The 13,061-nt window shown below is 40.1% G+C and overlaps 1 protein-coding gene across 1 annotated transcript in view; it reads left to right on the top strand.

The window, feature by feature from the left end:
* The window catches only part of polr3a (polymerase (RNA) III (DNA directed) polypeptide A), a 67,807-nt gene that overhangs the window by 18,125 nt on the left and 36,621 nt on the right, over positions 1-13,061 (top strand). Inside the window, 8 exon segments of the mRNA XM_072491526.1 lie at positions 2,619-2,781; positions 3,972-4,108; positions 4,188-4,291; positions 6,519-6,660; positions 7,111-7,251; positions 8,286-8,355; positions 9,385-9,512; positions 11,106-11,244. Of these exon segments, the coding sequence (XP_072347627.1) occupies positions 2,619-2,781; positions 3,972-4,108; positions 4,188-4,291; positions 6,519-6,660; positions 7,111-7,251; positions 8,286-8,355; positions 9,385-9,512; positions 11,106-11,244 (1,024 nt within the window).

Below are 13,061 nucleotides of genomic sequence, written 5' to 3'. Positions count from 1 at the left end.
GGGAATTTTAGTTTTTTGTATCATACCAACGATACACGCTTGATAGCAAAATAGTGTTGGGATATTTGTGGTGGATAATTATAGCAGGTTCAAGTCCTCTTGATATATTTTCCATGTTATTAGTATTATGATCTCTATCGAGACCAATAACCTTTTAAAAAGAAATGTGAACTTCCAGCTAATAGCTGAATGGCTAACACAACAACATGTCATGTTTTAAGATGTTTACTTTAACAGACTAAAAACACGATTATTGTAGGCTGCCGATACTTACACTATCACATAACTTACACATGGTTACACTATCCATTCTCCCAGAATCAGTCCAAACTGATTCTCCGCTCCCGAGGGTTTACTTCTGTTCTTTTTATTTCTCAGCTTTGTAACTTCTAACCCTAGAAATCTCTATCCAGGCATGTGTATTACTGGAGATTCTCCCTCTAGTGCAAGCCAGGTGAAGCTTCCAACTTTGTTCTAACTCCTCGTAAATTTGGTCATTTCAATCAAAGTGCAAGCTTCCATCCTTGTTCTGGCGCAGTGAATCATAGAGACTTTCAGCCTCTAGCTGCTCGGTCCTGGACCTCCACAGACTAGCCCACCTATTTGCAATGTTCAGTGATGTTTTCGGAAAGCCCCTGATCCGATCTTTACAATGGCTTCCTCTGCAAGCTTTTCTACAGGCGCGTGAATTACATGGGCCTCAAATCCAGGTAGAAATTTGGTCAGCTATCCCTGAACCCCCAACTCACTTTGATCTGGGAGGTAAATGGAAATGGAAGTTTAAGGCACAACTGTTATTATGGGCCAGGGTTTAGTGAACTCCAAAGTGTATCATGGAGTTCACCTGACCCACACCTTTTAATAGATTGTGGTTGTGGTAGCACACGGGCCTACTTTACAGGTGTAGTGCAACAGAGAGTTAAAGTACTTTTAAATTAAAACAATGTTTATTTATGAAACCAGTTAACACTTTATAAACCCACAGTAAACATCTTAACAACTATCAACACCAATCATCCCCACAGCTACAATATTCTATAAGTAACACGTAATCTTTCCTTGCAACATCCAGAAGACAAAAGACCCTTTTTAACACCGACATCAGGTTTAGATTCTCTACTGAGAGCAGTTAGCACTTTGAAATCGCCCAAATGATCTGGAGACAGTCTTTAGATTGCAGAGAGATCCTTATACAGCTGCTTGCTTTTCTTGCAGCTATCCAGCTCTCAAAAACTAAACTTAAAAACACCCTGTAGCTGCCTGCTGAAAAACAAAAGTGAAAGACACAGCCCAGCTCCACCCACTCTCTGACATCGCTGCAGATATTTGACAAACACCCATTTCTTAAAGGTGCATCCACTACAGCTATTAGATAAACATCCATTTCTTAAAGGTACTCGCACATGACACTGTATACAGCCCAAAATCTTCAACACTTTTCTGGGACTCTCCTAGTCTTATCAGTTAGTACACGGGCTGCTGCATTGTCTCTACAAGTATAAACACCTTGCACCTTCTTCCCAGTAAAACAATCTGGAACCCCTTTAATCTATAACAACAAAACCACCCAGCTTTTGCTGTCAGACAGACTTTGGAGCAGGTCATTTGATCCCCTTCATTTTACTCTATACTTAAAGACAACCCCAAAACATAATCTTCCAAACTTTATAATTATAATGTTAACTATCCACTATAATGTATAAATGTAAATGTCTCAGATAAGTTCTCAACAAAATGCGCAAGCTCCACCTTGTGGCCACTGTGATTTCACTTTGCGTTTTAACATTATATTTAGTAATTTAATTAGCATGAAATAATAGACCAGTACATATGAAACATATATTAGGAATCTATTTCTTAACCTTTTTTGGGGTATTTTATAAAATAAAACGCTTTGGTCCAACATAGTCTTTCTACTTTTTTTTTTTTACTGTGCTTCCTTCTGACGAGGAAATCTTTATTCCCTAGCCCAACAAATACACTGTAGATGTCCCACAAGTCAAATCTGTGGCATGGTGTCACTCTGCATTTCCAAATTCTCCTCTTATTCTTGTCGCCTGAAACGGAGTCCTGCCCCATCCTAATATTTTGTCTTATTTAAGAATGTTCCTACATCTCCATCTGATCCCAGTACTCTGCTCTAACACAGTACACAATGGATTTCATCTTACTCTGTACCACAGGCTTTAGATAGATGAGAAAGGCATCAATAAAGAAATGTGAATATCTAAAATATTTGCCTGATAGAAGAGGGGAAGATACACATGAAAGAAAATGTAATAGAAAGAAAGTATAAGGAGAAAAGGCGTTCTAGATAAACAGATGAACACTTAGTGTTACTGATGGCAAAAATATATCTGGAATTGCTTCACAAGAGGCACAGACAGATTTAGTGAATTGGACATTGGGATTTTATGCAGTGGAATTGGTTTGAAAATAGTTAGATCAAACCTCTTTATTCTCGTCTCTGAAGGTTACAAAATGAGGGAAGCGGAATTGTCTTTTAACACATCGTTGTGTAGTTCATTTGTAAACTTAAGTTCAAAGCCCAGCAGCAGCTCTCCAGTCCAGAGCACAGAATTGGATCATGAACTCTCTCTCTCTCTCTCTTTCCTCAGCATCGAATGTCTGGAGCGAAGACTCAAATGATCATGGAAGATTGGGACTTCCTCCAGTTACAGTGTGCACTTTACATCAATAGTGAACTTTCTGGCATTCCTCTCAACATGGCACCCAAGAAATGGACCAGGGGTTTTGTACAGAGGCTGAAGGGAAAACAGGGTAGGCTATTTACCAATGTAGTGAACTTTCTGTTCAATTGCTCAAGGCTCCCAAGTAGAATGAAACGCAATTTCACAACCACTTGACATTTTTTGATCTGTATTTGATTCAGTGGCCGGTACCATCGGTGACATGAGAGAAAAAGGGAGATGGTTGTGCAGAACATTTCTGGACTTCATTGAACAGCAACTGCGGCATATATTTTTTAAAATTTGAATTGATCCATAAAACATTGTAAAGAATGATTGTATAACACAGATCATGTAGCTGTCGATAGTTTTTTTTAAAAATATATAATCCTGGTGTTTAAAATGTATTTTATCCATTAATGGTTTAAGTTTCCCTGGAACTTTGATAGTCGGGGAAGAATAATGTTAAACACCTTACGGGCGATCCCCTTCCGAATCAAGGAAACAGTGGCTAACATTTCAGATTAATCCTTTTTTGTCCTAATGAGATCCATTTTTCAAAAAACAAAATATTTAGTTTACAGTTCTGTGATTTGACCTAGCCTTGCAAATTCTCTTCTCAAAAATTATGTCCCAACATTTGAAACAAACAGAAATGCATAAGGGTGGCACAACACTTTCAATTTCAACAATGCCACAGGATGTGCCTAATGAACGGCAGGTCCCCAGGGAGTATTGAGGAACAAAGGGACCTTGGTGGCCAAGTCCAGGTGGCAGCACAGGTAGATAGGGAGGTGAAGAAGGCATTCAGAATGCTTCTCTTCAACAGGAATCCAGTGAGGCCAGGAGAACCTGAAGAAATTGGATAATTATTTCAAAGTTTAGGTGCCATGAAAATGCATGATCACCTGCGTATTTCTTTGAATAACTTGGCGGTTAAGATGCAGGAAAGTTTTAATTTTTAAGATAGCCTGTATTTGGTTTGGTTTACATGTCTCAGGAATTTCTAACTGCCTTTGCTTGTGCTTTGTTCTCCTGCACTAAGATCTCTAGATCTTCTTTAAATTCCATTTGATCTTGATTTCTGACATTACCCGGTTCACCCTCAAAAGCTACAAGTTCAGATTTGAGGTACACTCGGGAAAATTACTTATTACAAGTCTGTCAAACTAAAAAACAGTTATAAGCTCTTAAGAATACTAACAATGCACTGCAGCCGTTGTACAGGAAGAGTTTTTCATTAATGAATATGGTTGCTCTTTATTCGAAATAAAACTCTAGGTCGATTTCGAGGAAACCTGTCTGGAAAAAGAGTGGATTTTTCCAGCAGAACTGTAATCTCTCCTGATCCTAATCTGCGTATAGATGAAGTAGCGGTTCCAGTGCATGTGGCAAAAATCCTGACATATCCGGAAAGGGTGAGTTCCTTTTAGGATTCTTTTTTTTTAATTGGAAAGTATCTGTTGAAACGTATTCACTGAGATACTTTTACAACAGGTGACAAAAGCCAATCTGGAATTCATGAGGAAACTTGTACGCAACGGACCTGAAGTACATCCTGGGGCTAACTTCATTCAGCAGCGACACACAAACCTGAAGCGGTGATCATTTCCTTTTGAGTTTTATTTTAGCGCTGAAGGATTTCTGATTACGTTTTTCCTATTCCAATTTTAAATATTGTTCTTGAGTTTAGCTCGTCTTCTTTCAGAAATTATGCAGAATGAAGACATTAAACTTGATGGAAGTTGGTGCTTTTCTTCCCCCAATACCTTCAGTTGGTCAGTTTTTTTTTAGAAGGGTGATCTTTTTTAGCAGTGCATTTGAGCCACCAGGTGTTAGGTTGAGTGTGACCTCCAGGCTAGATGATGCAAGGCATGAGCCGGTATTTCATAGAAATTTAACCAGTGCATATTGGCCACATAACTGTTATGCCCTTGTCTCATTAATGTGAGCTCACCATTTCCGATGAACTAACCATCACGAGCGAAGAAAAATGCCATTTTTGTCACTTCCGCTGTTCTGACCAGTGAAGGATTGTGAAGTTGAGTGATGTGGTCTGGCATATTTTCCAAGCTTTGTTTTGAAGCAAGAACTTAGAGTGAAATTATCTGTAAACTCCTCTACTGTGTGATTGAATTGGTTATGGGATATTATTACAATCCCGGACCAGACCTCTCATTTGCCATGATACTGGACAGAAACCCCAATATTTTTATTTACTTTGTAAAACTGTGAGGAAAAGAATACTTTGCTCCGGGAGTACATCATAGATTATCATAGAATTTTCAGTGCAGAAGGAGGTCATTCGGCCCATCGAGTCTGCACCAGCTTTTGGAAAGGGCATCCTACCCAAGGTCAACACCTCCACCCTATCCCCATAACCCAGTAACCCCACCCAACACTAAGGGCAATTTATCATGGCCAATCCACCTAACCCGCACATCTTTGGACTGTGGGAGGAAACCGGAGCACCCGGAGGAAACCCACGCAGACACGGGGAGGATGTGCAGACTCCGCACAAACAGTGACCCAAGTCGGAATCGAACCTGGGACCCTGGAGCTGTGAAGCAATTGTGCTATCCACAATGCTACAGTGCTACATCCACACACAAATAGGGATATGGAGTATTAAAACAAACCTTCCTATTACCACAGTATCAAACTTTCTTTCTTTTTTAACAAAGAATTTTATTGAGGTATTTTTTGGCATTGTAAACAGTTACAGATAACAGAAATGTGCAAACATCAATACAAAACCAATACTTCAATCAAACCATACTGCACATGCCCGCTCCTCTCCCCTAGACACTACCTGCCTATTTATCCCTCCTACTCTGCACAGTATCAAACTTTCTTAACATCATAAAATAAATAGCTTACACTCAACAGTTAAACAGTTCTTAACAATAAAATGGAACACTTCAACTCCTAACTGCTACCTTATTTTTCTCCAATCACGCAAAACCCATCACAGAGCAAAACCCACTTTTCAATAAAGTTATCAAACACAGGAGTACCTGCCAGCCTCTGGATAAAGAATTCCTCCAAAACACTGCCTGGAGAGAGAGATCCTGCAGGAAACAACCGGCAAATTCTTGTTTGCACTTTCTCCTTGTATTTGCATGGGTTTCCCCCCGAGTGCTCCATTACAGTCCAAAGATGTGCAGGTTAGGTGGATTAGCCTAGCTAAATTGCCCCCTTCGTGTTCAAAGATACGTGTTGTGGGTAGAATATTGGAGTTACGGGGATAGGATGAGGGAGTGGGCCTAGGCAGGGTGCTCTTTCAGAGGGTCAGCGCAGACTCAGTAGGCCAAATGGCCTCCTACTGCATGGTAAGAATTCTATTCCACTCTAATCCCATTACCCGATTACTTAAATGTAAACACAATGTCTCAGCTACATCTCAGAAATCGTAACAATAATCTATTAAGCTTGTCCATTTAAATATAAGCATAGTTTGAAATAAGGATGATCTTATTTTTATGATGCCTTAATTACACATTCTGTAGCCACAGTGTCTGCCTGTCTTTTAAACTAGGATTTTAAAAAACATTACAACAGTAGACCGATACACACACCAACTTAGGCTTTTAACAATTACTGCACTGGATACATATTGGACAATATATAACTGAAATGTCTATATTCATGGCAATATTACGGTGCTTTTGAGTGCACCTTCTTGTTTACTAACATAGTCACCCAATGTTTGTACCAAACATTTTGGTTGTGCGGAAATCCAAATTGCAATTCCAGGGACAACAACATTTTCATTTTTTAAAATATGTTTATGTACGTGCACTGCCTAATTTTTGCCTCTATATAAAGGTTTCTGAGATACGGAAATAGGGAGAAGATGGCACAGGAATTGAAATATGGTGACATTGTGGAACGACATCTAATTGATGGTGATATAGTGCTATTCAACAGACAACCGTCCCTGCACAAGCTGAGCATCATGGCCCATATAGTAAGTGTTTTTTAATTCATGAAATGATGATAAAAAGTGCATTATTCGTACCTTTGTTTGCAGAAACAAATTGTTTGATACTTTTTCAGTTGCATAATTAAGTTCGTAAAAATAATTTGAATCAGCTTCGAGGGTACAATACTGCAAAAAATATTTTGACTAATGTGTCTTTAGCATCTTGCTAATTTTTTGTGGTTTTGATGGTTTTTGGCATGATTGCAAGGCGTGCGAAAGTTTAAAAAAGTGAGCTGTACATTAGCTCAAAATGCAGTCTGTGATTCCTGGGAGCAGAATTTATACAATTTATTCACCCTTATGCTGCCACAGTCCCCCCACCCTGTCCAATTTATGTTACAATCTATAACCAGGATCAGTGATAACTTTTGTAAAATGTAGAATCTACCAAGATGAAAAGAAATTGCAACTTTTTTATATTGATAAAAATTTCAGGCCATGGTAAAACCACACCGAACATTCCGGTTCAATGAATGTGTCTGTACACCGTACAATGCGGATTTTGATGGTGATGAAATGAATCTTCATCTTCCTCAAACTGAGGAAGCCAAGGCTGAAGCACTTGTTCTGATGGGGGTAAGTACTGTTTGGTTACATTCATGCATTCTTTAATGTAGCAATAAACCTACGTTTTATTTTCTGTGGCTAATTTACTATTGCAAATCAATCGGCAACTGTTATCTTCACTGCCCTCAAAGTTTTGATAAGATATTAGAATTAATAAATAAACTTATTACAAAACTCAATGGCAAGGCACCTGGGTGAGATGACCAACACCATACAATCTTGAGGAAATAATGAGCTGGCTCGGGCTAACACAGTTAAGATGTTCATTAATGCAGGAGCTATGCCAGAGGACTGGGAGTATTGAATGGATCCTTGTGTTCCATAAAAGAGTAAACCATGAATCGAGGTATTACAAACCATTTAACCTAATTTTCACAAGAAAAATTGCTTCAGATCAATTAACAGGATACTATCAACAGGAATTTAACATGTACTTTAAGCAAGTAAATCTTTAGCTATGAACACTGACGAGGAAACGTAAAGAAGGAAGTTATGTATTATGTCACAATGTTCTCAGGAGATCCCAAAGTGCACGCAGCATAATTACTTTTGAAATGTGATTTTCAGCTGTGTTTTAGGCAAACTTGGCTAATCGGTGCACCGCATGGTCCCACAAAGAGTCGATGGGGTGAATGAGATATTAGTTGGTAGCCCTGGGAAAGATGTTGATTAAAACTGGAAGCCACCACCCTGTTCGGTATTTACCAACTGGAGGTTAGCACACATCAAGCAACAGAAGTGAAGCTAGAGTACAACAGAGGAATGAAGATAAACCCAGTTGGATCAAATGTCCTTAACCTTGTAAAGCAACTTTCTCAGTGTCATGGTCATTTCAACCAACTAATTGATACTGAGGTCTTTTTTTTGGTTTGCATTTTGCTGTAGATTGTTTATCCAAACTGTCTTGTGCACTTTAACTTTACCTGACTGGATCTAATTTACCTGATTCAATTACAACGCCTCATTCTCTGGAGCATTGAATACTTGTAAAAGTGGTTACAATTTAATTAGTTTATCCACCACATAATTTCTTTTCTCTTTAGACAAAAGCCAATTTGGTAACTCCTAGAAATGGGGAACCGCTGATTGCTGCAATCCAGGATTTTCTAACAGGTAAGGTTGTGAGTAGTGAAAATAAAAAGGTCAAATACCTTGTGAATCAGCTGGAATTTATATTCTTTGCAAACGGAGCAGGAATTAGATTAGGCCAAGTATATCAAACCAATTATGTACTAGTATTTGAGTAGCATTTACAACTTAAACCAAAATTGAAAAATGCTCAATTCTCAGCAGGTCAGGCAGCATCTGTGGAGACAAAATCTGATTTGATGTTTCAGGTCAATATGTCAGGTTTCATGTGACAACAGTTCTTGCATTAATCTTTTTTTAGTTGCTGTTGCTGCTAACATTTATTTATATTTGTCAGCATATATTCATAGTGGCATTGAAGTGTCTGATTCTTTGTAATTATATTCTTGTCAAACGATATTTGTGTTGGATTGTTTTTAAATAATTATTTGTCCACATAGTTGCCTAGTTGGGGTGCGAGTGCAATTGTTCTCTGGTTAACAACATGCTAAGTTGGTAGTAATATCAATAACATGATCTATGTTTCAATAAAGTTCTCAGTCGAGGAGTTGCTTTCAAAAGTTTTCAGGTTTACCATATTGTTCGCTTTGTGTTTCGTCAGCAAATGTACAACCTCATCCAAGCTGGTTTTGAATGCCAATCTGTAGAGTTTAGGAATTTACTTGGATTCAGCGTGGAAGAGGCCTGTAGCAGTTTCAAATTTTCTTTTGGGGGGTGGTGGGAAATCTCTGCATTCTTGTCCCTAATCCTTAGCTAGTGCTGCCCTTAAACTGGCAACTGGAATTACATTTGAGACCAGCTAAAGTTTAGGATTAATTTCCCCTCCCTGTCTCAGTCATTCTTAATGGGAAATGCTTGGCTTCTCCCACTATTGGTACAGTTGAGTTCAGGCAGGCACCGCAAATATATATGAGCGGCAAGAATTTTGAATTTGCAGTATTACGGAATAAATCATGTGCTGACTTTTGTGTATATTCCTCAAGGTTTTGTACTTGGCTTCTGATAAAATGTTCTATTTTTTTTAAAGACGATATTTCATTTTTGTTTGTACAGCTGCGTATCTGCTGACCAGGAAAGACACTTTCTTTGATAGAGCAAAGACGTGTCAGATCGTCGCCTCCATTCTTTCAGGCAAAGATGAGCGAATCAAAATTAGTCTTCCGCCTCCAGCAATCCGGAAGGTGATACTTCAACGATTTTGTACTATAATGTACTATATGCTAATGTTCCACAACTGGGGGTTACGCACGATATGAAACTAACTTGATTCGTAAAACTTAACTTGAATCTGTTTTTGCTAAATAGTTTTTATGTTCTGCTATAGTTTAATCTTTTTATTTTATCGATGGACTTTATAAAACCTTTGCAAGCATGTACATTTTAAATCATTGGGTTTTCCCAATGCTTCCCATTTCATTTGACGATTTACTTGCATTGTCATGTCATAACGTGTTTGTAATCGGGACGTTGCTGAATTAGAAATTAGGGGTTGACGGTGGGGGTGGGGCAGGATTTTGGCTGTCACTGGGTTACCATCCCAGACTTGCTGATTTGTACAGAGCATGTGGTGCAATATGTGGCCATGACATTGTGAGCACTGGGTCTGATTAATGCAGTTCCACTTTCTACCTGAACTGGGTGGGAGCCAGTTACCATCCTCTGGAAGAATCAGGGAGCCCTTGGCTGCTCGTTGGCGCTCAGGCACGTGTAGGGAAAAGGGTTTGTGGATAAGTAAGGTTGAGATCCAGGACATGCATGTTACAATTTTGTGTGCGCGGGACCTAGAATAAAGGTTAAAAAAAAGTTTTTAATTAAAAAAAAATTTTAAAAAATACCCCAGAGATGGGGTAACCCCAGGTTAAAGAGTTGTGAATTGTATCATAGATTACATAGAACATACAGTGCAGAAGGAGGCCATTCGGCCCATCGAGTCTGCACCGACCCACATTAATCCCTCACTTCCACCTTATCCCCGCAACCCAATAACCCCTCCCAACCCTTATGGACACTACGGGTAATTTAGCATGGCCAATCCACCTAACCTGCACGTCTTTGGACTGTGGGAGGAAACCGGAGCACCCGGAGGAAACCCACGCGGACACGGGGAGAACGTGCAAACTCCGCACAGACAGTGACCCAGCGGGGAATCGAACCTGGGACCCTGGCGCTGTGAAGCCACAGTGCTAATCACTTGTGCTACCGTGCTGCCCACTGGCAGGACAGTATCAAGCCAGGACAGTTGGTAGGATTTCGCAGGCCAGATGGTGGGGGATGAATGTAATGCGACATGAATCCCAGGTCCCGGTTGAGGCCGCACTCATGTGTGCGGAACTTGGCTATAAGTTTCTGCTCGGCGATTCTGCGTTGTCGCGCGTCCTGAAGGCCGCCTTGGAAAACGCTTACCCGGAGATCAGAGGCTGAATGCCCTTGACTGCTGAAGTGTTCCCCGACTGGAATGCTGATGACTACCCATTTGGAATTGTATGCAAGTTTGCAGTTAACATATTAATGGTTCTTAAAGTTTTGATACCATAAATGTGGATAAGCCTGATGTCGTGTTTTTGGGAGGTGTATACAGCCTGGTGAAGTCCATGTTACTTGTTATTTGATTCCATTCATAAGTGCATAACTAATAGTTAATTGTGGGTACCGCTTGCATCTATTAGAGGGAGGGATGCTGTAATTGTACATTTCTTGGTAAATCCACACTTCAGATTTATGACAGAGAGTTAAGCGAATTTATGCTAAAGTGCAAGATAATGTCTCCCTTACAGCCCGTGACACTCTGGACAGGGAAGCAAATATTTAGCCTCATTTTGAAACCAAACAAGGACTGTCCTATTAATGCAAACCTGCGCACCAAGGGCAAGCAGTACTGTGGAAAAGGCGAAGATCTCTGTTTCAACGACTCTTGTAAGGCATAAAATTTGCACCTTAAAACAAAACCTTCAAATCAGGACAAAATGTTACGTTTCAGAAAGCTAGGTATTGAAGGATGGAATATGGGCCAATCTTTACACGCGTTTATGAGCATTTATCTACAGAGTTACACATTACAAGCATGCACCTCCTTATCCAACAACCACAATTTCAGTCTTTTTTTATAGGAGCAAAAGTGAAACCCTAGTTAATGCTCACCACCTGCATGCAATTAAAACCTAATTAACACAATTGAATCAAAACTAACAGTAATGATTTTTGATGGAAATTATTTTGTAAAGGAGATTTTATTTATTCTTAACAGTAATTGTTTCATATTTGGCACAGGTTTGATGTGGAGCAGACTGGGTCATTAGAATAAAGGAAGTAATTGAGGATCAGTTTTGGCATATGGTCATATTCCGATTTTGGCCAGCTGACTGACATTGAGATGGGTTTTCATGTTATGTACAGTGGGATTAATTGTATAATTGAATTTGGTCTCCAGTGCAACATAATTATCTGTGTCCTACCTCATTTTCCATAATTGTTTACATAGATTACATAGAACATACAGTGCAGAAGGAGGCCATTCGGCCCATCGAGTCTGCACCGACCCACATTAATCCCTCACTTCCACCTTATCCCCGCAACCCAATAACCCCTCCCAACCCTTATGGACACTACAGGTAATTTAGCATGGCCAATCCACCTAACCTGCACGTCTTTGGACTGTGGGAGGAAACCGGAGCACCCGGAGGAAACCCACGCGGACACGGGGAGAACGTGCAAACTCCGCACAGACAGTGACCCAGCGGGGAATCGAACCTGGGACCCTGGCGCTGTGAAGCCACAGTGCTAGTCACTTGTGCTACCGTGCTGCCCTTGTTGTGGGCACAGGCTGGGGGGGGCGAAGGGCCTGTTCCTGACATGTAATTTTCTTTGTTCTTTGTGTCAGGAGACCGCAGACTATACTTTAGGGAACCGTGAGGTAAAGCGGATTTTCCACTTTTCCCCCCTGTGTCTGCATGGGTTTCCTCCCACAGTCCAAAGATGGATTGGCCATGCTAAAATTTCCCCATTGTGTCCAAATGTCTTGTACACCGTACCTTTTATACTTCAGGTGCATAGAACTTTAAAATACAACGAACAAGTGCAGAAAATAATCAAAAAGGCTAATGGAATGCTAGCCGTTATATCTAAAGGATTGGCATATAAAGACACCGAGTTTATGCTTCAACTTTACAAAACCCTGGATAGACCCCACTTGGAGGACTGTGAGCAGTTCTGGGCACCACACCTGAGGAAGGATGTATTGGCCATAGAGGGAGTGCAACGTAGGTTTACAAAAATGATATCTGGACTACAGGGATTAAGTTGGGAGGAAAGATTACTCAAATTAGGCCTGTGTTCGCTAGAATGTAGGAGGTGATTTGATCAAAGTCTTCAAGATATCAACAAAAATACATGGTAGATAAAGATAAACTATTTCCACTGGTTAGAAATTCCAGAATTGGGGGATTATAGTCTAAAATTTGAGGCCAGGCAGTTCAGGAGCAATGTTAGGAAGCACGTCTTCACGTAAAGGGTGGGAGAGGTTTGGCACTATCCCACAAACGGCAGTTGAAGCTAGAACAGTTGTTAATTTTTAAAGCTGAGATAGATAGTTTTTTGTTAAGCAAAGATATGAAGGGACATGGGCCAAAGACCGGTATATGGAGTTAGGTCACAGATCAGCCATGGCCTCATTGAGTGACGGGACAGGCCCGAGGGGCTGAATAGCCTACTCCTGTTCCTAGGTCATAAACTCC

This window comes from Scyliorhinus torazame, chromosome 28 (assembly GCF_047496885.1).
Source record: "Scyliorhinus torazame isolate Kashiwa2021f chromosome 28, sScyTor2.1, whole genome shotgun sequence".
Taxonomy (NCBI): Eukaryota; Metazoa; Chordata; class Chondrichthyes; order Carcharhiniformes; family Scyliorhinidae; genus Scyliorhinus; species Scyliorhinus torazame.
The sequence above is the reverse complement of the archived record's forward strand: the minus strand, read 5'-3'. Positions and strand labels throughout refer to the sequence as shown.